The 25,115-nt window shown below is 40.2% G+C and overlaps 1 protein-coding gene across 1 annotated transcript in view; it reads left to right on the top strand.

Annotated features, from left to right (window-relative positions):
- Window positions 1-24,631, top strand: part of nlgn1 (neuroligin 1) — a 323,328-nt gene extending 298,697 nt beyond the window's left edge. Inside the window, exons 4-10 of the mRNA XM_034881515.1 lie at window positions 10,122-10,334; window positions 14,145-14,411; window positions 14,511-14,872; window positions 17,773-17,933; window positions 20,638-20,794; window positions 21,169-21,246; window positions 22,542-24,631. Coding sequence (XP_034737406.1) covers window positions 10,122-10,334; window positions 14,145-14,411; window positions 14,511-14,872; window positions 17,773-17,933; window positions 20,638-20,794; window positions 21,169-21,246; window positions 22,542-23,138 — 1,835 coding nt within the window. The 3' untranslated portion in view covers window positions 23,139-24,631. The remainder of the gene's footprint in view (window positions 1-10,121; window positions 10,335-14,144; window positions 14,412-14,510; window positions 14,873-17,772; window positions 17,934-20,637; window positions 20,795-21,168; window positions 21,247-22,541) is intronic.
- Window positions 24,632-25,115: the final 484 nt, after the last annotated feature.

Here is a 25,115-nt window from a genome sequence, read left to right as displayed (position 1 = left end):
CCACGGGATGCAGTCCTCCTTATATGCTAATAATGTTCCAGTGCTAAGAAAGGAAACTGCTTAACCATTCACATCATGGCTCAATACATGCACATACACACACACACACACACACACACACACACAGACACACACACACACACACACACACACACTTCCATTCTTATACTTTTCTTGCAATTGCTTATTTTCAAGCTGCGTCGTTGTACTTTCATTGTCCTCTTCCACACATACGTAATCAAAATGACAAAGTGTTCTTACATTGGGTTCTTTTCCTTAGAGCACAATGTAATCAGTTGTCAATAACATGTGTGTGCATTTTATTTTATTTTTTAAAGTTTTACTGTTGTATTGTGTACTGTATATGTACTATACATTGGAATAATTACTGTGAGACCTTTCAGTTCAACCTACAATGACATGGGTCACATGCCAGCATGACCCAATATTGTTGTGTCTGGAAGAGGCTTTAGTAATTTCCCCAATGCTCAAAGTAATACAATACAGCATAAAAAAACAATAAAGGATTAGTCTCCTCTGTTTTTGACAGATGGGCAAAGCTGCCAGATAAGACAGTTCACGTTTTTAACGGATTCCACACTATATTTCCAATGCAACCTGGCAACCCAAGAGTTGTCCACATCTTGGAAATAAACAAGTGCTCTCATTTACATCTCCATTTATTTGGAAGACAACTTTGTCTAAAGTGTCCTAGCAATGTACAAATGAGGTACAGTTCAAGCCACAGTATCAAGCCTGTGCGGATATCTCAATGTACTCAAGTAAGAAAGTGAATGTGCAAAATAAAGCCACTGTAAGTCATAATGTATGCAGTTTTTTAATACCTATCCAGCTGGGAAGTAGACATTTTCTATTGGTAAGGAAGGTAAGGTAAGGAAGGTGGATCAATTGGGAACATGGAAAAAACGTTATGCTTTGGAGAATGGTTAGTAAAAATGTAAATGATAGGGGTTTTGTGATAAATGTGGTTAAGACATGCTAAACCACTATAAGGAAATGTAATGTATGAAGCATTCCAAAACTGTGAGAGTGGTATTCAACGATGTCACGTACGTCATTGCATCACAGACTAAGTAAACGGTTAAATCGGTTAATTTCAACATAACAGTTGACTTTTGGTTTCAAATGGTACACAGGCCCAACTAGTTTTACCCTTCCACCACCCTAACGTACCTCCTCACATGGAATTTGGCATTCTTTTACTTTGTCACTTCACTCCGTGATAAATACTCCTGCCACAAGAGGTTGCCACGGAACAAAAAAACATAATTGTGAGATGATTCAATTTAATTCAGTTTTAATTGTAGTATCAAATCATCAAGAGACTCTCAAGAAACTTAACAGGGTAGTTCTAGACCACACTCTATGATTTACGAAGATCCAACAATTCCAGTAAGTAGTATTCGGCAAAGACCAATCATTTAGTGCAACAGTGGCAAGGAAAATCTTCTTTTTTTTAGGCAGAAACCTCAAGTGATGAGGAAACTTCCATTCAGGGAGAAACCTCAGACAGACCCAGGCTCTTGGTAGGCAGTAACAGTGGCGTATATAGGCACAATAAATGTAATGGAGCTAAGACTAGTCACTAGTAATAGTAGTTGTAGTAGTCGTAGCAGGGCACTGCAGGGCGTAGCAGGGCATAGAAGGACGTGACAGTGCCTAGCCGGGTTGAGCTTCTTGCATAATGGTCGTTTTCTGGGTGTGGATGGGCTGCTCCATATGTTTGCCCAATAGTTCATATGCCCCTTACCGCATTAATGAGTGTTTTGAAAATTGTTAACTCACAAATGTTAATTTATCTTTCCTCATGTGTTAGCAACAAAAAGCCATTTTAAGCACAGCATGTAATTGCTTATTACCATTCAGTCATTTGCCCATTTGTCAAGTAGTTTGGTTGTCATTCAGTCTTGAATTTCATATTTATTGTCAGATATCAGTGTTATTGCATTCTGGAGTAAAACACTAGACAATATGGCGACAGTCAAGACCAAATCATTTTGTTGCACTTTATTAATTACAGACTATTATGTATTCAGTCCACAAGGCTGCAGCTTGAGTAACAGTTTAATCACATTCACACCCAAACAGAGAAATCCTCCCCAGTCCCTTACTGCCTTCAACCCGGCAGAAGGAGGTAATCTATACCAGCTTGCCCTAACAGGCAAATCTGTTAGGGCAGCGGCACAAATTAACATATGTTTGTGTTTGTGCAGAACAGGAAATATGAACAGCGGCTCATTTCATTTTTGAAGTTGACAGTGTAATTTGATTTGCAGGAGGAGGCAATGAGGAAGGGAGGGAGGGAGGGGGGAGGGGACTAGAGAGGAGTCTTGATGGACAATGAAGCGGAAGTTGTTTACCATAGTACCTTATCATGGTCATTGAATTTCTGTGAGTGAATTTTATTTTTATTCTTATGTATGTGTGTGTCTGTTTTGTTATGGTTGTCTTGCTACTGGATGCCTAAGATTTCCTTCGGGATGAATTAAGAATCTATCTATCTATCTATCTACCTATTTATCTATCCATCTATCCATCTATCTATCTATCTATCTATCTATCTTGTCATATTCTGTAGTATTATTCCCGATGACTTTCTCTTTAGCACACAGCATACAGCCGTTTATTTCTTTGCCCACTGTCAGCTGCAAAGAATATGAATGGTGAGGATCTGATAGCTTAATGAATACCTTTAGCACACACACACACACACACACACACACACACACACACACACACACACACACACACACACACACATTTGCCACTCTCCATAGGTGTGTGCTGGGGTCTTATCTTTCTTTCTCTGGTTGTATTATTTAAATGGACATTTAACTTCTGTGGCGGCGGTTTACTTACTGCAGATAAGTGCCTTTCAAATGCTAATGTATACACTCACATATGCACATCGGCTGTCTTTGTTCACTGCATTGGTTTGTGGATTACAAAGATAAAAGGAGTCAGACATTTTACCTTTTCACTGGTGTGTACGTGTGGATGACACATTTTTTTTGGAAGTCTCTGGGAATTGTCACTTGTCCTTTGTCCATATAAGAACAGTTTGTGTATCTGTCCTGTGTTAAAGGTTGAATGGTGATATTTTCTTCTCTCCAGCAATAACAGATTTTTTTACCACTTGGGGATAGCAAAACACTATCTTTACAATGATACTTTTGGGCAAACCTTTTTTCCAACTGTTGCCAATTTACACATCCAGTAAATAAAACAACATTGGCATTTGGAATTGTGTTGATGGCATTGGTCTTTATATGTGAATCTGATATTTAAGCTTTGTTTCTGTCTCCATCAACTCCTAAGGGGAAATGTCTGGCTCTTAAAGCTACCCTCATTGATATGATGCATACTATGGAAACAAGTCGCTTGTGGGGAAGGGACCACAGATAACTATATGTGTATGTGTTTGTTTGTCACATATTTCATTTATTCATGTTACTTTACATACTTTACATAGACTCTCAATCTCCACTTTATAACTGTCACAATCCAAACAGGACACACCTTAAAATTAGAGTTTTCTCTGCGTTTGTCCCCCCAGTGCTGTCTAAATAAAGGTTGAATGAGTGAATATCCCGTAGCTCTGTATTCATTATATTCAGTGAAAAATACTTTTGTGCCTCATCAGCATATTCCCCAGCTGCTTGCCCTTGGCGTGCCGTTGTATCCTGAGTTGTTGTATGGAGGGAGCAGATATAGATGGAGCGCCGATGAGGCACTGTAAATATTTAGAGCTGCTGTTTGCACCATTTGTTTTAAGCAGATAATCACAGACTGTAGGGCAAGAAAGAGTGGGAGGAGTGTACTGTCGATAGGGAGGTCATGGTGTGAGCAAGACAGTCCTCCCCTGTAAAACGCCCACATAAGTTGTTGGTTCAAGCAGCTATTACGGCCATGTGTTTTAATTTATAGTGGCAGATCCCACTAGTGGCCATGGTAATTATGGTGTAAGCAAAGCAAGAAGTAAGGAAATAAAGCATAAGAGTGCCAAATTTTGCACAAGGAGACAGGTTGGGGTGTTGGATGGGTCAAAGAAACATAAGACTTTCATCCAGGTGACCAGGGTTCATGTCCTGTTTGAAATTCTAGGTAAATGGCGAGTTTACTTTTATTGGTAGTAGCTAGAATTGCGTCTGATTTTAACCCAAATCATGATGATTTTTTAAACTTAAGTAGTTTTGTTGCCTAAACATAACCAAACTGTTATTGTTTCAGTGACTTTTTTAATTACATTTTTCCTACAACCGCTTTGGGCGCTGATTTACATAACGCTCCTGTAGGTTGTATTAGAAGGTATAAAAAACCTTGGAGGACTTGGTGTGAACACAGTATTTTATATTAAACATCACACACTTTCATACATTGCTTAACTCATTTAAAAAAAAGAAATAACTAAAAACAACCTCTCAGCCTCAAACAGCAGGGAGACACAGTTAGCAAGACACAGTTAGCGACTAGCAATTTTTTTTATTAGCAGTTGGTAGAAACCGACGATGGAGTTAAATGTGGGAATCTTGAACTAACATTTATCAGGTGGCCATTAGCAGGACTCCAAACAAATAATAATGTTTCTCCGTAAGTGCTGGATGTGAAATAAGCAAAGTATTCTCATTAGTATGATATTGTGCGTAAGCCGATCACCATTAGGCCTATGTGACAGATAAGATCACCCACCAAAAAGGTTAAAAGGTGACATACCGTCACCGTTTAGTCAAGTTTAAGCACCTACATGACTGATAAGATTAGAAAAAAGTATGTGGTTTCAGTTTAAATCCCCTTCTTGGACTAGAGATACCTCTGACTCTTTCTTTTTTATTTGTGCTCTTTCAGAATATTTTTTCACCTATCACAAGTTTTAATTCCAATATTACAGGATACATAGAAGGAATAACATTTGACAAACTCCCATTATACTTTGTGGCAGTATATAGGCATTGTATAGTTATAACATAACACATTTAAGTTCAAATAAATGGGCTGTTTAACACAGTTTAACACTGTGATCTGTCTCCTGAGTCTATTTTTCTACAGTGGCTGAAACAGAAATACACTTCCATTATTTGGACAACAGCCGTCCGCCAATTTCTTTTCAGTCATGAAGTTTTTTTTTTTCTTTTCCTTTTATTTCCTCTTTATCTGTCTTGCTTTGTCTCCTCCAGCCCCACTTGTTCTCTGTGTGCTTGTTCATCCAGCATTGTCCAACTCTGTCGCTTTATCTTCCACACCATCTTCCCCTTTCATTTTGCTTTCTGAATTTGCTTTCGATTTTACTGACTGTAATGTCAGTATACCTGCTTCAGTAATGTTTTTGCCATCACTTTTTCTTCTGCTGCACTTTCTTATTCTGTCTGTCTTGACACGAAGAGTCAAAAAGACGGATAGTGAAAGAGAGGGAGAACATAGAGAGGATTATTGTATATGGACCATGGCTGTGGAAAAAAAGATGTGTGCAGAGAAAAAATGGTATAAAGTATTTCAAAAATCCCATTTTTCTATTCGTCTGGCGTTCCCTCTCTGGTTCGACTGAGATAGTGGGGATAAAAGCTGGATTTCTGGATCAGGGTTCACCTTAATATTGTCATCCCAGGGAGCTTAGAGGCCGAGCTGCTGTATCACAGTCTCAGTGATCACGGACGGTGGCTTTTAGCCAAACCTTAGACATAGACATGTGTGATCTATCCAACGCAGAGTAGGAAAATGGAGGGTGCCTGGCTTCATAGAAGCTGAACGGCTAATAAAACTGAACATTCACAGCACGTCGCCAAAAACTTGAAAGCATTTAATACAGTAAATACCATGCATTGAGAAACTGAAGTGGCATGTTAAGGTAGTTCATTCAAAGAAAGCTCTGAAGTTCTCTTAATATCTATTGTTCTTTTTTTTGTTTTACCTTCTTTAACCTGTTCCTATTTAGTATATTTTTAACTTTTTTTTTAAAAATACTGCTCCGTCCCATCAGTCAGTGCCTCCAATATAAGGGTCAGATAACAAGATAAATTGTAGTAATCCCAAAGTGGTCTAAAAACAAACTGCCTAATGTTACTGGCTGGACGATTGATTGTGCTTTGCTGGACGTCCCCTTCTTCTCCCCCATTTGAGTCCTGGATCAGAGATGCTCTCCATATTCGTAGGCTAGAAAAAATTAAACACACGTTTTGTGGATCATCAGCTACATTCTTTAAAATCTGGCAGCCTTTTTTTTAACCATCTAGAAACATTATAGTTCCACAGTGTACGTCAGTGAAGCTGACTGCCCTTGTTCCAAATTTCTAACATTGAATTCTGCACCATAGGCTAACTCCATTGTCAATCTTTTGTTTAATGTGTATTTATATTTTTTTGTACCTTTCACTTACACTTGACTTGACTGTGGTACTAATGTACTCATATTGCATACTGTTATTATAAAGTTGAATAAATCCATGGGCGCCTGGTTAGCCCAGTTGGTAGAGTTGGCGCCCATATATAGAAGTTTGATCCTCGATGCAATGGGCCTCTCTCTCCCCCCTCCGCTCTCTCCTCTTTCATTTCTTTATCAGTCCTGTTAATAAAGGCCTGCAAATGCCCAGTCTTAATCTTAAAAAATAACAATAACAAATCCCTACAAATTAAGGTTTTTCTCTCTTTGCATAATATAATTGAAAAAAAGTAGAAGTGTAGCAATGCACATCTCCATTGCTTTGCTGCAGTTTTAATACCACACACACAATCTTCTAATCATTCAAATGCATTACATCTACTCACTAAGAACCAATTGTCAGAAAATCTGTAATTCATCTATTCTACATTGCTGCATTACGGAGGCTAACAGAGCAGAATGCATGCACCCTGACCTGCAGCCACTGCTCTGTGCTATTGCATGTGTGTGTGCGTTAATCAATTGGTTTCCTTATGAGGACTAATTGACCAAGACAAGAGAAGAACGTGAGTAAAAAAATAATCAGTGTTAGGTCTTCAGATATTCCAAATCATGTGTGTGTGTGCTGTGTGTGTTTGTGTGTGTGTGTGTCAAAGAGGAAGGGAGAGCGGGATAATACTGCCCAGCTGCCCCAACACTGTTGGTGAACTAATCATTCTTCCTGCCTCGCTCTTTGTGATTGCCAGACCATCCCTGCACTGCAGCTAAATTGAATCAATTATAATCTTTCTTGTAGATGGCTGCTGTTGCTTCCACACGATTAGGCTTTGATCAAGAAACACACAAATAAATAAATAAATAAGCCGGGGCAAATGGAATAAAAAGGAATGAACTCAATTAAATAGTCAGACGAGGGACGTGCCTGTCTGCTACTGTCAGTGAGATTTCTGTGAGTGTGTGTTTGCATGTGTGTGGATGCAAATGTAATGTATTTGTCTGTGAGGGAGTCTCCACAAAGTAGTGCATGTGTATATGTGTGAAGCACATGTGAGAGAGAGAGAGGAGAGAGAGCTTGTACAGCAGGATGCGACTTGTGTGCTGATGACATCATAACTGAATATGTTTGTACCTGCGCCCACACACACACATATTGCTTTTTCATAGATACATCTCATTAGATTTATATTAATCTATATGGTTGGGGCTTACACTCAAGGCATTTTTTCATAGAGCAGTGATGACATCATTCCTGATTACATGCGGCCTGAATTCATCCTTGTGGAAATGAACTGTAGTGTTGACTGACACTGGCTCATAAGAGCACTCCATTTAGCCACAGAGTAGGACAATGGTGAGAATAAGAATATGAAAAAAGACAGGGGAGGAAGTATGTGAGCAATGTACAGTATGTGAGGGTTGGTGAGTGGGTGTGGGGGTGTCCCTTGATGCCTGTAGCAGGATATGCTTTTAGAATGGAAATCGGAGGGAGGTGGTGATGGTGGTGGTGGTGGTGATGTCAGTGGTGCGGCAGCGTTGGACATGAAATTGCTCTGAAAGACCAGAGCTCCCCTGTGGGTATACACTTGCACTAGATTTATGCAACCGCATTGAGCAGGAGTACCTGAGAGGTTTTATGGGAGGGGGGAAATAGATTGGGTATAGGGGTAGAGATCGACGACCCGTTCTCACTCCTAACTCGTAAAATACAGACACTGAAGCAGTGGCTCTTAGCATCAGATACAAGGCAAAGAGCACCCTTCAGTGAATGTATGAAAAGCAACGGGCAGATCAGCAGCACGAGCACGGCTATGGAAGATGATGTAGCGAGTAGTAGGAGGGTGGTTTGGGTGGTGGATGGGTTAAACAACACAGGACTTTCACCCAAGAGACGGTTCCGCGTGTCGCAGAAACATACATTTTATAACCACCCATGATCTTTTCCTAAACCTAACTGTCCTTTTCTTGTGCGGCTTCTCAGTCAGTACGTCCCAACCCAGAGCATCAAAAGTTATATTAAGTGTTCCGTCGCTAAAGGCAACTTTTAGCATGGATAGCTAACCCCAAAGAGGGGTGGAAACAGGTTGCTGCTGTGATTTTATGGGCCCTTGTAAGGACTTCATAAGGATAGGCTATATGTAAAGGTTTAGATGCAGAGTTAGGGCAATAAAGGCTGACACTGATCTATTGAAGAAACCTCATTATTGTTTTTCTTCATGCAAACTTATTTTTGGCTGATTTTCTGATTTGCTTGGGCCAACTGAGAGGACTATGAATGTTGTTCATTTTCTACCGTATATTCATTTAATCCTTTTCTTTTCTCTTTGCTTTGAGAAAACAAATCCATTTTTCTCTGAACAAAGAGCGGTTTTCATGACACATGACTCTATCTCATCAACATCCTACTGTTAATTCTATTTGAGGCTGGATCATAGATTTAGACACGTCTCTCTCCAAAATGAGCCTGCCTGTGTTATATTTAGCGTATCCACACTACAGGGCAATAACTCTTGTTTTATTGCAGCAAATTTGCAAACAGCCAGGCTTGTTGGTTTTTCTTGTAAACGTGAGAAATATGCCTCGTTATCTACTGGAAGTTGTGCTTGGATAATCCAAAAGTAGATTGTTGTTTATTTTATTTTAATCATGGAAATCAAAAAGTAAATTAGTGGAAAAATGTGTCCCTGGTGGTCTCATTTCATGAGAGACAATTCCCTGTGAACCTATACATCTTAAAATAATCCGTGTGAAAATAAATGTTTGAAAGGTAAAATAATTTCACATAGTGGATTTATATCTAAATATCCATATCAAGTCATGTTTGTGTTTTCCTTCTTACCTATTTGATTGTCAATTCTCTATTCAAGTGGACCTAGTTATGACAATGGAAAAAAAACAATAACTCATGGTCTACTGCTTCTGACAATGACATAGTCACAGAGCACTTTCATACTAACAACATCACAGAGACCACACACATTAACTCCCTTCTTCTGTCCTGTCCCGTCACAATTCATCTCTTGTCTTTCTCACCAAGGTTACTTTGTAACAACTAATCATTAATTTCATTGAAGAGTTTGCTTGCAATAGCTATTATTGTACTTTTTTTATTTAAAATCAATCCTTTGCTTTGAACTTGTTTATTTCTATGTCAACTCATGTAGGGATTTTTTATAGAATAATTTCCCATTTCTCAAAAGAAATAATTTAGTAAAAATGTGTTCATTTGAGGAAGTTTTTGGTTATACCAGTATACATCCTCTTTAACCAGTGCCATGTCTTATTGAGTAATCAAATAGCACACACTGTATGTAATGGATGCATTTTTTTTAAAGGAGGGAATTCCTCTTCTCATTGCTTTTTATATACACATGTCAGTGGGTGAAGTACTATTGAATCCTTCTGCTTAAAGGAGAACTCCGGTCGATTTCAACACGTAGCTCTGCTGTTTGTAAATTTGTAGTGCTGTCAGTAGAGAGAAAAATGAAACCAATCGGTGCTGTCTACACCGTTTTATCCTCTTGCTACAGTTAACACCCAACAGGCTTAAACAGGGCAAATTTCAAACGTGTTTTTAGCCTCTAAACATGTTCAAAATGTCATTAAAAGTGAAGGAAAAACCATTTGCCATTGTTATGTCCATGTAGTGGAGCCAGGAGAGCAGCAGTTAAAGAGTTCAAAAAAGAAGAATATGACTAACATCTCCTCTGTTTTTTGTCATCTCTTGCAGGATTCCTGAGTACAGGTGACCAGGCAGCCAAAGGGAATTACGGTTTGCTGGACCAGATCCAGGCTCTGCGTTGGATCAGTGAGAACATTGCAGCCTTTGGCGGTGACCCGTTACGTATCACTGTGTTTGGCTCAGGGGCTGGAGCTTCCTGTGTCAACTTGCTAACACTGTCTCACTACTCCGAGGGCAACCGCTGGAGCAACTCTACCAAAGGTAACAATCTCAAGTCACCAGCAGAATTTACATGGTATCTTCATGCATATTTAGGTATGCATGCAGTATTGTATGTGCACCTCAGTGGTGTGTGTCCATGTGAGTGCTTGGTGCAGAGGAAACTCAACAAAGTTTATTCTTGTTTTGGCCACATGCAGGCTAAAGTAGTAGTAATTATACTTGTATTTTAGGTTTCTACTAGAACATGTTAACATGTGTTGGATTTTCATGTTAAATGTGGCTAAAATGTCAAATAATGAATTAAAGGTATTTTAGAAACCCTGTGAGCTAAAACGTTCAGATTTCCAGCTGTTCTGAACGTTCTGATTTTAACAATTTTTAATCTCTCTTGACTTAAGGTGACACAACTCTAAATCAGCCTGCTATGATTGGTAGGACAGGAGTGTTTTTTTTTTTTACTACGCTACTGTGGAGGTTTTGGCATTGTCCCATGTACATAGCTGCATGCTTACGGCAGTAAAATGTCATCAGCTTTGTTGAATTCTCCTCAATTATAGGTCAAATTACACCTAAACAGTCATGTTCATGTAGTATTAAGTTAATTTGACTGTAGAAAGGGCTGTTCTATTCTATAAGTATCCACTGCTAACTATAGTAGCTATATGCTAACAGTCGCGCACATGCAGAACTTAAATCGACGTTGCTTTGGAGTGTCCCAAGGAACTTTTTTGACCAACTCAGGGAGGCTGGTCAGTCCGACTGCCTTTTTTGCCAACGGTCGGCTGTTGGGTCTGTGTGTCACAAGGCTAGTGTTATTTCTTCTTTTTTCAACTAACCACATTAAAAAATAAGAAAGGAATGTGGCTCTCAGACCCAAACTAAAAAAAAAAAAATGGGACGTAAAAACTTGTATTTAAAAAAATAAAAGGCTTTGTAAATCCCTAAAACAAGTATGCACTGTAGTTTTTAGCAAACATCACTCAAATAATAACTGAAGATACAGGAAACTTGACAGATAGAGTAGGTCTAAACCACACTCTATTGTATGGTCTAAATGTTGCATTTATTATTTACCCAGAGAATTCACATATACTGTTTTCATGGCCGTTTATGTACCCCCTGATGCCAATGCTAAGCAGGCAATGAAAGAACTACATGGTGCCATTAGCAAACAGCAAACTGCACACCCAGAAGTGCCACTTATTGCTGCAGGGGGTTTCAATCATTCAAACCTGAACTCTGTACTCCCCAAGTTCTACATATCTTCTGCCCGACCAGAGGGGACCGAATCTTGGACAAGGTGTACACAAACATCCCCGAGGCCCTAACCACTCCCCTACCCAGTTCAATCTGACCATCTCTCCCCCCTCATCCGCTGGGTGCAACCCACAGTGAGGACACACTACAGCTTGGGTTTCGGTGGACAGAGTGGAGTCTGTTAGCCACCAATGCCACCTCTGACTTCCAACTGGATGTTGACACATATACCTCCTCTGTTCTGGAATACATCAACACGAGCGTCAATGATGTCACAATTTACAAGCATATCAAGATATACCACAATAGGAAGTCTTGAATGAATAGGGACATCTATCTACTGCTAAAGGCCCGCAACATTGCTTTTCAGAATCCTATTTCCAGGGCCAACCTGAAAAGGGGAATACAAAATGCCCAACATAGACACACACTTCGGATTGAGGAGCACTTCAATTACTCCAGCCCCTGACTTATGTGGCAAGGGATACAGGCCATCACAGTCTACAGAAGAGCAAACTCAACCCCCCTACCACCGTACCTCCTTTGCTAATGAGCTTAACAAGTTCGACCAGGACAACAACACTGCGCCTGTCAAAACTACACCTTCCCCTGACGACTAACCCGTATAAGGGTATGGAAGGCAGCTGGCCCGGATGGCATCACTGGGCGCGTGCAAAGATCTTAAACAACATATTCAATCTGTCACTGGACGCTTCCCTCAGATCCTCCATAGCTTCTATTGCTGCACAGTCAAGAGCATCCTCATTAACTGCTTCACTGTGTAGTATGGGAACTGCACAATGGCTGACAGGAAAGCTGCTCAAAAAATCATTGGCAAATCACTTCCAGCCATTACTTACCTTCATCACTCACGATGTCTGCAACGTGCACTCAATATCATCGAGGACCACACACACCCCAGTCATGGACTGTTCTCCATTCTCCCTTCTGGGAGATGTTACAAGAGCCTTAGGAGTTGCACCAGCAGGGTCAGAAACAGCTTTTTGGTCACTATGCACTTTACTAATACACCTCAACAATGCAATGTATAATCATTCTGCATTCTGTCTCTACTATTATCTGGAGGATGGACTGTCTATGATTTCTCAAAACTCTATGCACTTTATTTGCTAAATGTATTTTCATAATTCAGTATATTGCCTTCTATGTTATATGTGTTTTGTTAAGCAATGCTATAAAGTGAAGGCACTTTAATGATTGCACTACTGGTTAGATAAAAACTGAATTTTGTTGTACTGGTTACCCTAGTTGTGCAATGACAATGAAGTTGAATCTAATCTAATTTATAGTCTTGGATTCATACAAATTTGGTGCTAGTGAAAAGACTCTTAGAGACCAATATGACCTGCAAAGTGAGGGTCTCGTGACCGCCAGGGGCAGCGCAATTAGTGCTAGATTATTGGCTGTCTGGCTTGGGTTACTACAATGAGTTATCCTCTAGATCCTACTTTCTATGGGTTTGGCAGTGTGGTATTACTTAGTTTGTATTAAAACACAAGGATAGAATGGTAACATTTCAGTCTGAACCTGTACCTTCTTTATTTGATATTTCTCTGAATAGATATTCTGGTGTGAGCAGATTTGAGTCTTAATCTAGATGACAGGATCCATATATAATGAAAATTAAATTGTAGGAACATTATCTGATCACAGCACTGTAAAAAAAGACGCTTGAAAGTAACCTGATCCTTAACCGTTGTTTCCAAAATCTGATAATTGTTGTTGCCTGAATACATGTACATAAAGAGTATAATATATTTTTGTTGTGTGCAGATTTGGATGCTTTCAAATTGTATGTTCTTTTATGTTGTAGCAGGGGCACACATAATCTGCAGCAGCAGAATTTTCTGCAGAATGCGGTGCCCTAAATTATGCAGATTTCATTCTGCCTCTGAAAATCCACACAGGTGTTTCAGTTATTCTGGCTGATTAGACTCTTTTCAGGTTGAAGGTGGACCGGAGATGTGATGGGAATTTCTTAGGTCACAAATTCTTTTTACCACAAAGGATGACAAATGTTTCATTTGTCCCGCCCTAACAGGTGCAACAACACTAACGGTTGACTCAGGAAGATGTCAATCACAACAACACAGTCCTGGTAAAGGATTTTTAGCTTCAATAGACAAAGTAATTGTTTAAACTAAGTGTGCCCTGGGTAAACAGGAGGCAACATGTATATGCACAGTATCGTTAGTAGCTTATTTGCAGAGAAAGAGACGTCATGACTCAATTAGGCAGCAAAACATTGCCGTCAGTGTTGGTGTTGCTAATGGTCTCCGTTTGCGGCAGTATAGACTGCTGTAGGATTTCAAACAACGGGTCAGAAGTGTTTTCAAACTTCTCCAGTTTAAGGGCTCTGAAACGCCACAGCAGGGGGAATGCGAGGTGTAAACTTAGCAAAGGACATTCTTCACTTTTTATATTAGGATAACCAAATACCAATGTAAATTTAGCCTAAATTACCTAAACTGAAAATAAATCTGAGGCCTCCATTTGGGTCTGGTTATAAGAAAGAGTTCCAGAATTATAATGTGTTGCTTTGTTTCCTACTCTGCTGTTTTTTGTCTCCAGGACTGTTTCAGAGGGCCATCGCCCAGAGTGGCACAGCTCTGTCCAGCTGGGCTGTCAGTTTTCAGCCAGCCAAGTACGCCCGGATGCTGGCCCGTAAGGTGGGCTGTAACTTGGAGGACACTGTAGAGCTTGTGGGGTGTCTTCAGAGAAAACATTACAAGGAGCTGGTAGATCAAGACATCCAGCCAGCTCGCTACCACATCGCCTTTGGACCTGTTATTGATGGAGATGTTATACCTGATGACCCTCAAATACTCATGGAGCAAGGTATCAAATCACTTTACTTAACTTAAGAGCAGGCAATTTCTACCAATGTACCTTACCATATATCTGTGCTTTTTAACAACCTGCACCATCTCTTTCAAGGTGAGTTCCTCAACTACGATATAATGCTGGGAGTTAACCAGGGCGAGGGCCTTAAATTCGTGGAGCTTATCGTGGACAACGAAAACGGCGTTCAGGCTAACGACTTTGACTACGCCGTGTCTAGCTTTGTCGATGACCTGTATGGCTACCCAGAAGGTAAAGACATCCTCCGAGAGACCATCAAGTTCATGTACACAGACTGGGCCGACAGGCACAACCCGGAGACCCGCCGGAAAACACTGCTGGCTCTTTTCACCGATCACCAGTGGGTGGCACCGGCTGTTGCCACAGCTGACCTGCACTCCAGCTTTGGGTCACCGACGTATTTCTATGCCTTCTACCACCACTGTCAGACTGAACAGGTGGGTCGCTGGCTGTCTGGGTAATGGGACATCTACTTTATGGAGTTAGAAAAAACTGCTGGTTTGTTCTATGTTTTGCAAGGTAAAGCTTTCAGTTCCTGTTCAGAGCGACAAAAACATACAAAGCATCATCTAATCTAATCAAGTCATCTAAGATCAAACAAAGATAATATAAACCGTAATTTTTGTGATTAAATTGCTGCATTTTAATATCAGTTACTCATGCTGTATCAACTCTAAAGGTGTTTTCAAGTAGTCAGGTTCCGGATCTCTGAATTACCATCAACATTTCTGATTTGGGCGATTCAAATTTAGTTTGAAGCTCATTGACTGGAAAGTTTCCCCTAGAGCTTTGTAGGCGGGATTAAGAATGGTCATCTTCCTACATAGCATGCTGGCATGTCTTTGTCCATGTTTGCTCCATGAGGAGCAAACATGTTTTTGCATCCATTTCCTATTGTCTTCATATGCAAACTGATCACCTCTTAAATTTTCATTTCCCTGGCTTGAACACACCTTACGATAATACGCCAATCATTACTTATGTTAAATCAAATTAAATCACAATAAATCATCCAATCTTGCCCTCAGCAATGCCCTCTGCCTCCAGTCACGTGACGGTTTAAATTTGTGTGGCACAAATGAAAGAGTTAAAGCCAAGCCCTTTTGCCTTCACGTGAGTTATTAAAGATTATGACAAATGCTGAATAGTAACCAAAAAATCCACCTGAGCTTTGAATAATATGACGCTTAGCTATAGTAACGTAAACTGCTACTTTATCAACCAAAGCTAATGACAGCTGTAGCAGCAGCAGGCTAACATAGCTACGTTACGTGAGTGTGCGTTGTGTAGAGAAGAGAAAGGCTCAGATGTCTGGGCTCTTGAATCATGCTAGGTTGTTGTTAAGCAGGAAATATGTTAAATGATTTTTCAACCAACAATCAGATGTGACGTTAGTAAAAGTGAAAGGCGACTTATTTTGTTTTTAAATGTTACATGTCCCAATTTGCATATGCATTTAAAAAATAAAATAATTCCAGCCTAATGCTAGGTTTGTGTGCTTAAGTATGCCTTCACAACAAAGACAAATGAAGAAGAGAGAGAAAGAGCTCAACGAAGCAGCTAAAACATCTGCAACTGAGCTTGAATAAAACAGCCAGCAGGCCAGCTGTGAAAGAACCATTTGATAATTTCAAGTAACCATCCTATATTTAATGTGAAGTTGGCCTATTTTATCAGAAGCATTTTATTTAAGTTGGAGTAGGATAATACCTCATTTTTTAATGAGGTATTATTTGTTTCATTTAATAACAAATACACAGTAAAGTATGTCTGTGCCGTGTATGGCATTGCAAATTAGTTATTACTTTATGTATATCAAAATTTCCAGTTAAGTAAAATACTTTTACTAGCAGTAGTCATGTTGTTATTGTTCTTTGTACTATATATATGTACATACACACATAAGTATTATTTATGGTGCCGAATCATAGCATTAGTTATCTCAACCAGAATCATTGAGTGCAGCCACTGTCTAAAGGTCAACTGGCCTTTTTTCCAGATTAGATGTCTGTGCATGTCCCTGGTTCTAACAGAACCATTGTACACAATTTACTTTTCCATAATTATTTTAAAGCAGGCAGCCAGAATAGGCTTCTATTGTGTCAGATTTAGGTAGAAATCTGCTACTGATTGTTTTAGATCACACACCTTAATTGCTGCTCAATATGAAGGCAGACTGCCTTACAAAAAGACAGAACTTTCCTCAAAAGACTTGAAAAAAGTGACTAGTTTACAGTCCTTGAAATTACAAGTTTTACTAGTTTTTGCTTCCTAACTAACTAACATTTTTTTGCTTATAAACAGCTACACTGATTAAAAAGAAAGTAAGAAGTGGTGATTAAATCTTCACACTTTCTTTTTTGAATATATACGTGCTACATGTTTAATTTGTAATGTCATGTTGTTTTTGTGAATTTTATTTTAATGTGAAGCAGACTGTAGCACTGTGCCCAAGACACATGTCCCTCCCCATAAGGGAAAGCTGTGCACAATAGAGCTCAACAGCAGCTTACATGCTGTCTCAGCTAGCGGTTAGCCAAATTAGCAGTTAGCTAAACAAACGTTAGCTTCCTTTATTTAGTGGTGCGCGGTGGTTTATGGGATGAGTAGTTCCTTTGCTTGAATAATGAAATATGTACAGTCTTGTACCTTTGACTTTTGGGGATTTTCTGTTTGTTTCAATGATATGTTGTATGTTTATGGGTCACATGGTAGCTGGTTAGCCTAAGGCATGTTTTAAAACTCTTCATATACGTATTTTGCCAGACGTCAATTGGAGAAATGAATCGAAAAATGTACATCCAGTACCCAAGGTCTCTAGGAGGGAGGGCGGGACTGTTGAGCTCTATAGAGTGCGTGTGAAGAGGGGGAAAGGGGGAGGAAACCTGATTGGTGCATCTGAACACGGAGCGGTGGATTTTTGCAAATCACACTATAGTCTGTAGGTGGTGCCAGAGGTGCCCGATTTTTTTTAAATTACTTTCTTCATGTAGTTCTACTCGTTCATAGGGTCAGTTTCCACAAACATGACAGAATTTTTGTTTATAAGGCTTACCCATAGCACCTTTTAATTTTAAAATTCAGCCCAAAGCCACCTTCTTCTATCTGCCCCTTTAGTCATGAGTTAATTAATAATGAGCCAGATGTGGTAAGCAAAATTACAATAAAGTCTTTTCTCATTTCCCCTTTTCTCTCTGAAAAAAGTTTTCCCCAGCTTCTTGGATCTGTCTGTGTATGGTCCAAATATTCACTGTGTCAGCATGAAAAATAATGTGTTTCAGTGTCCTGTCTGTTTCACATGTAATAATACTGATCTGATGTATCTGCTATGCATTAGGTACCACCGTGGGCAGATGCAGCACATGGAGATGAGATCCCTTATGTGTTCGGCCTACCGATGATTGGACCAACAGAGCTGTTTCCCTGCAACTTCTCCAAGAATGACGTAATGCTCAGTGCCGTGGTCATGACCTACTGGACAAACTTTGCCAAAACCGGGTATGATGACATTACCAAGGGCCAATACAACTTACTTTCTATGTGTTTTCCCCATGGCCTGGAACAGTGCAGAGTTTAAATGTACTGTAAATTTGTTTGACAATTCAGATGTATGCATTAAATGAAGTAGCAGGGGAAACCTTGTTTCTGGGGCGCCCGGTTAGCTCACTTGATTGAGCTTGCGCCCTATGCACAGAGGCTTAGTACTTGTTGCGGCGGTTTGGTTCCGACCATTGCTGCATGTCATCTCCCACTCACTCCCACTTTCCTGACTCAATCTGCCCCATAAATAAAGGTATTAAAAGGCAAAAAATATAATCTTCATCAGATCTAAGAAACCTGAGATCTGATATAGAGCTAGGGGATAAGAAAAACCTGGTTTTCCCAACTAGATTTCTTCTATGGCTATGAATAGGTTGTCAGGTTTCCAATCAGTTTAAGTATATATGTGCATAACAAAGACTTTATTAAGTGGGACTGGAACTGCAGAGTTAAAGATAAAAGGGGGAAAGGGTGCGGTTCTGATGGTTGAACGGTTTTCTACCAATTGAAAGGTCAGTGGTTCCATCCTGGCCAAGTCGAAGTGAACACTAAACCCCGATTGCTCTTGATGCTAGGCCATCTTGGATAAATAGATAGATAGATAGATAGATATTGATCCCAAAACAATGGGAAATTATCATCATGCATCATGCACCAGAGTGAATTGTGAGCCGATGGCACCTTGTATGGCAGTGTCAGCCACCAAGGATGAATATGTGTGATTGGGGTGAATGGTGCTTTGAGTAGTCGTTAAGACTAGAAAAGTGCTGTATAAGTGCAGCCCATTTACCATGAAAAGAGAAATTATTACAGATCATCGAAGTCTAAATAAGTTGGTTTGCACTGCTGCATGTTTAACTAATTGTTAAATTCAGAGTTTCTTGCTGTGAGGGAACACTACGGCCTCCCTACATGTCCTCCTAAGCCTACTCCCACACAGAGACACACACCAAATCAAATTTAATTAAAAGCTAAAGGACTGACACAGTGTCTTCTCTCACAGTAAAACTAAGAAATTCATGGTTTTAAAATAGGTCTGATAGAGAAGTTTGATTACTACCTGCTGCAGGACCTCTGCCAAGCTGTTAACTTCTTTTGACTGAAACAAGGTATTGTCCAAACAATCTATTTGATTTACAAGCTACTGTATGTTTATATTCATAACATAACATAGCACAGCATAAAGGTCAGCCACAGGGTTATTCAAATAATGTTGTTGACGTTTGTTCTGCAATTGGTCTAATAGTACATGCAATTGCCATTACAATGCCATGAACTAATGGATCACTTCATTGTAATTGTGTTTCCTCAATATTAACCTACAATATATTTGATGACCAGGAGTAGTGAGTTGTGCTATCATGTTTTATGGACTGTATAGTGTAATTGGTATGCTATGCACCCTCTACTCTCCACATATCTTCAAATACATTCTTAATTAATGGTTGTCGCCTGACATTCTCAAAATTAAAATCCTTTTTTCCCCCTTCTGTCACACACTGCCTTAGAGCATATAGTCATGCCGGTAATTGTTTTTCAAGAGTGTAATGGGGGGACATTGGCTTTTTCAGTGCACTGCCCAGTAGCCCTGAGGGGAAGAGAAAGGCACTAATGATCTACATATATAACCCTAAATTGACGTAGAAAGCTGGGTACCTGGGAGATTTATGCCGCCAATTTGAATGCTTAAGCGTACTCCTGATGAGCTCTGGGCTGGCTCCGTATGCCACTCAGACAATGGGGCTCTTGATGGGTCTGAATGGGCCTCCATAGCTCACATGGCTGGCTCTGTTATACCCAGATAAAATGTAAGGGTGGCTTTTCAGCACAGGATGTCATGCAGAATGTGCTCAGTAAACTATACTTAATATAAGGGGGTTTATAAAGGGTTACAGACCTTCATTTACAGTGTACTCCATTCTTGTGTTTTTTTTTACTATGGCTCAATTCTAACGTTTGGTACAAAACGCTAAAATAACTGTCTTAACCAACCACTGAAGCTTATGCTTTATGGAAATTATCCCCATGGTTGAACTGCATATTTATTCTATACCCAAACATATTCCTTGGCTGGAAGTCTTTTTTATGTAAAAATTACATAAATAAATAGGTACACTCTCAACAAGATATCCATAATTTAAAATACAACATGGTAATTTAAATTTAGCATTTGAATAAAACTTCAAATGAGGGAAACTTCTGGGGTTATTAGTTATCTCAAGACCTTTTCATTCAATCCGAATCTTTAGAAAAACAACCATCTGTGAGCAGTAATACAACTTTTGACCTTTTTTGATTTTATCAGGTGTGATATTTTAGAAACTGTTGATTAATATTTGATAAAACCTGGAGGCTGCATCTGCACTGCATGCCAGTATTTTCATAATTACACTGATTAGCCTGAGGGAGATGCTACACATATTTTTAATAAGCAGACAGTCCCAAAAGGTCTACTCCACCTTTAAATTTACTTCTTTCCTGTGCCCTATAATTAAACAAATAAAAAGTGACATAACTATTTGTGATTGGGCGAGGAGAGTACTGCATCTTTAATGGGAGGCAATGTGCATGTGTATGGTTCTGCCAAAAGACCATCAGCAGATCCCCCTTCTCTGTGAATTATTTCATTAGAAACTATTTCCTCCTTATATCTTATTGTCAGGGATCCAAACCAGCCTGTCCCCCAGGACACCAAGTTCATCCACACCAAGCCCAATCGCTTTGAAGAAGTGGCTTGGACACGCTACAACCAGAAAGACCAGCTTTACCTACACATTGGCCTGAAGCCCCGGGTAAAAGAGCACTATCGTGCCAACAAGGTACAGTCAGATATTAGGAAATGCACTTTATGTTGTAGTTATAGTCATATAGTTAACAGACAGATCCATAGCAGATATAGTTGGTAGATTTGGGTAGCTATTCTTGCATTATTGTCCAGGCAAACTCTAAATAGGGATGAAACTTTTGTTGATCTGATGTTTGGGGCAAAATTTCAATGCCTTATTTTACTTCAATTCAAAGCAACCATCTTGACCATTAAGATTAAGCTGAGTTATTAGCATGCAGGTTTTCAGAATGACTACATTGTCATTCAAATGTAATGTCACATGGATTTTAGTCTGCTCCTCTCGAGATACTCCTTATGTATGGTTTCCATTCATTCTCCCTCCCACTTCATATTTTCTCTCCTCAGGTCAACTTGTGGTTGGAGCTGGTTCCTCATCTACACAGCCTCAACGAGGTCACGCAGCTCATCCCCACCACCACCAAGGTTGGTACTAAAACACACACACACACACACACATACACACACATATAAATATCGTTCTACTTCTACAAATGAAATACATGAGTTGTCCCCTTTACAGATAACCTTTTAAAGTAGACCCAAGAAACTTAAAAAAAGGAATTTTAAAGTGCAATATAGATTTTCTGGTCCATCCTGCCCTCAGGTGCCTCCTACTTATGTGGTGTGACATGATATAATTGACATGATTGAAACTGAAGTGCTAAAAGATCAAATGCTTCTTTTAAGCCACACACGCTCATATTTTTAGTATAGTGAGGAGGAAATTCACATCTGTCAAAATATACATCACATTTACTATCAGTTGTCATAGGGATTCCGAACATTCTAATCCCCAAAGCAGCACATCAGGTGTTTTCAATTAATACAAATTTAGATTTAATAGATTTGGACTGCCCAATCTATTGCTAAATGTTGTGTTGGCTGGACCCTTTCTGTGTGGGTTGGCAACCCTGTCCAGGATGTAGCCAACCTCCAGTCTATTAGCAACCGGAATTAGCACCAGCGCCCTGTCAACCCTTAAGGATTAGCAGGTACAGCTAATGGCTGGATCTTTTGAAATTTGAATTGATTAATCATGATTTGTATGCCATAATCTAAATATTGGATATGTTGTATTGTCCTCATCAGAGGAACAACACCACCAATTTTCAATTGATCAAATTCATAAAGGAGACTAGTACTACATACCATAGTATGGATACAACTGTGTCCATTGTGTCCAGTACCTATGGAGCTAGAGCAAGGAGGTAATTAGCTTTGCATTAAGACTTTGAGCTTAGGCCAAACAGCCCCACTCTGCCCAATGTTAATCAAGTCAATACACAAACAGAAAACAAAGCAAAAAAGGACAAGTCGTGATTGTATAGGAAGTTACTTTCCATGTCTGGACAGAGATATGCTTGCTGCTTTCCCCCCCCCCGATTCCTATCTTTGAGATGAGCTAAGCTAGCCACCATATGGCTCTATACATGCACAAACATTAAGGACAAAATTCTAATGTGCCTGAGGGCCAAAAACATTGGCCCTCAAACACGCAACATTTCCAATAATGAAGGTACAAAGACCAAAGATTGGCTTTTTAACTAAATACCTACACTGGACCAGAATGGACTGGAAGTGTGCAGAGAATCTACTTCTCAAATAAATCAAAAAGTGTTTTAACGTGAAGAAAAACTTTCTCTAAACACTATATCCTTGAACATGGTTCAAACTCTTAAAATCAATTACATAGTGCCTGTTCTTCTTCTTGTCTTCAGATCCCTTCACCAGAGGCTACCAATCGCACCCCAAAGACTAAGATTCTGGCGACCAAGCGCCCTAACCCGAGTCCTTTCCCCACCGAGACCCAGGACAGCCACAACCAGCCACACCTGGTGGACCAGCGGGACTACTCCACTGAGCTGTCGGTGACCATCGCTGTAGGAGCTTCCCTTCTCTTCCTCAACATACTAGCCTTCGCAGCCCTTTACTACAAGAAGGACAAACGCCGGCATGACGTCCACAGGCGCTGCAGCCCCCAGCGGAGCGCCGCCAACGACCTGGCTCACACTCAAGAGGAGGAGATCATGTCCCTGCAGATGAAACAGCACTCAGACCTGGACTGCAGGGGAGTGGGCGACTCCCTGCACCCGCACGACGTGGTGCTGAGGACTGCCTGCCCGCCCGACTACACTCTGGCAATGAGGCGCTCACCGGATGACATCCCGCTCATGACGCCAAACACCATAACCATGATCCCCAGCACCATGGGGGGGCTCACCTCCCTCCACTCTTTCAACACCTTCCCCAGCAGCGGGCAGAATAACACACTGCCCCATCCGCACCCACACTCACACTCCACCACCCGGGTATAGCCCTGTGGATGCACCCACACAGACAGGACTCTAAGGGCTGAGGCTAAAAGCTAACGCCACTGCTGCAGCAGAGACTTAAGGCCGACATGCTGACAACACAGATATGTCAGGAGCTCAAATGCCAGCCTTGACTTTTCAGACACCCATGGAATTACACCGGGATTGTACAACACCCTGTTAATACCTGAGGGAATATAGTCAAGGGATTTCTGGGGGTTTGGACGAGAGGAAAAAAAAATTATGTTTTTTTTTAGAAAAAAAAGAAAAAAGTATAAATACGACCTCACAAGCTTAAACAAGGAGGAGGATTTTTTTAATTATTATTTTTGTTCTGATATTGCAGCAAAACATGGTACAGTAAACTATTTTTTCTTTCTATCGACAATGGCCTTGGGCAACTTTTGACAAATGACTGCTTGACAGAATTATCTGGAAGCAAAACAGAGCATCAGGCCCGTCTCGGAGGTGAGAAGGGTGGAGCACTTTGTAAAAGAAAGAAAAAAATTGTTCTCCTTTGGCATCGCACAGCAGATTACTCTGTTGTGGGGCACAGAGTAGATGCGGTGCAAACCAATTTAGGCATGTGTTAGCTTCATAAATGGAGGCTACAGTATGTAAGATAAATCAAAAACAATTGTTGAATAGAGTAAAAGAAGGACTGGCAATTTCAAAGAACAAGAAACCCTGTATGCACAATGGAACCATTTTGAGGAAAAAATGTCACAGATACTTTTCATCCATTTATTTTTGAGGATCAGAAACAATTTTATTGTATAGAACCTATTTACATATCTAGATCTGTACACTAAGCACCAGGCTGTTTAAGCCCTCTTCTCTTGGGGGGTGGGGGGATGGGGGGCGTCTATACTTCAAACCTGCCAGCAGGACTGTACCAGTTGGAATCGGGGATCCACCTACTGGCTTTCTGGCAGTTCCAACTTCAACACAGAGAGCGGTGGGACAAAGGATAATTGGATATTTTAGCACGATGCGCATGACAATTTATCTGCTTGATGGCTGCTCTGCTGATTATGTCATTATTAAGAATAATTTCCACCCTCTCCCTTGCATTGGAGCAATTTCAGACGGATTTCTTGATTGGACTACAGGAAAACACACACCCTTGCAGGACCATGGGGATACAGTTCCAGGTTGTGGATGTTGAGGAGAATTGGGGACAGAAAGGGGAGTGGCTGGGGATATGGTAAAACTTTCTTGCATAACATAATATAGCTTGAGTGGAGCTGGGCATATAAGGACTAGTTTTTTAATGTGTGTTGGTACTACTTTTTGATAGTGGTGAAATCACATTACACTGTATCAATCAAACTCATTGTACCTTCAGTTGAAATCAATGTTCTTTGCTATTCTAACTATTGGACCACTTTACCGTATAGAAGTAATTACCTGCACCGTTTATTACATTGCCCACTTTTTTTTTCTTTAACTGAAAGGTGTAGATTAAGTGACACAGTGGATGCCCATTGGTACATGAAAAACAAGGATGAAAGTAGTAGAATATATGGTGAAAGAGTGAATCTCTTGGCTATATAGCTTTTACTTTCCATAATCCAGCCAGGTTCCTTGGAGTTGTTGCCTGTGCTTAACTTCTCCAAGTTAAAGGCCAAGCACAGACAGATCACATTGGGTGGAACTCTTTGGAAATGCACAGCAGGTCGACGAAACAAAGAGCCAGGGTCAGGCTAGGCCAATTCCCGTGGTGCACTCTTCATCATGTTTTTACCATTAGCCAAGGTTAATTGATTTTTGGAGGCAGATTGTGTTATGGGAAGAAAGAAGAAAAGTCTCCCAAAGCAGCTGGAAGCAACAGTCAACCCTCTTTACCTCACTTTAAAGAGCTACTGCTTTACTTTTTTGTCCCTGCTCTTCTTCTACTTAAGATTCTTTACTGTCTCATCTTTTATACTGAGCTGACAGGTTGGGCTGTTAGCAAAACGGTTTCAAGACTGTCTGCCA

This window comes from Etheostoma cragini, chromosome 9, assembly GCF_013103735.1.
Source record: "Etheostoma cragini isolate CJK2018 chromosome 9, CSU_Ecrag_1.0, whole genome shotgun sequence".
NCBI classification, from domain to species: domain Eukaryota; kingdom Metazoa; phylum Chordata; class Actinopteri; order Perciformes; family Percidae; genus Etheostoma; species Etheostoma cragini.
Note: the sequence above shows the minus strand (reverse complement) of the source record. Positions and strands in the feature narration are given on the sequence as shown.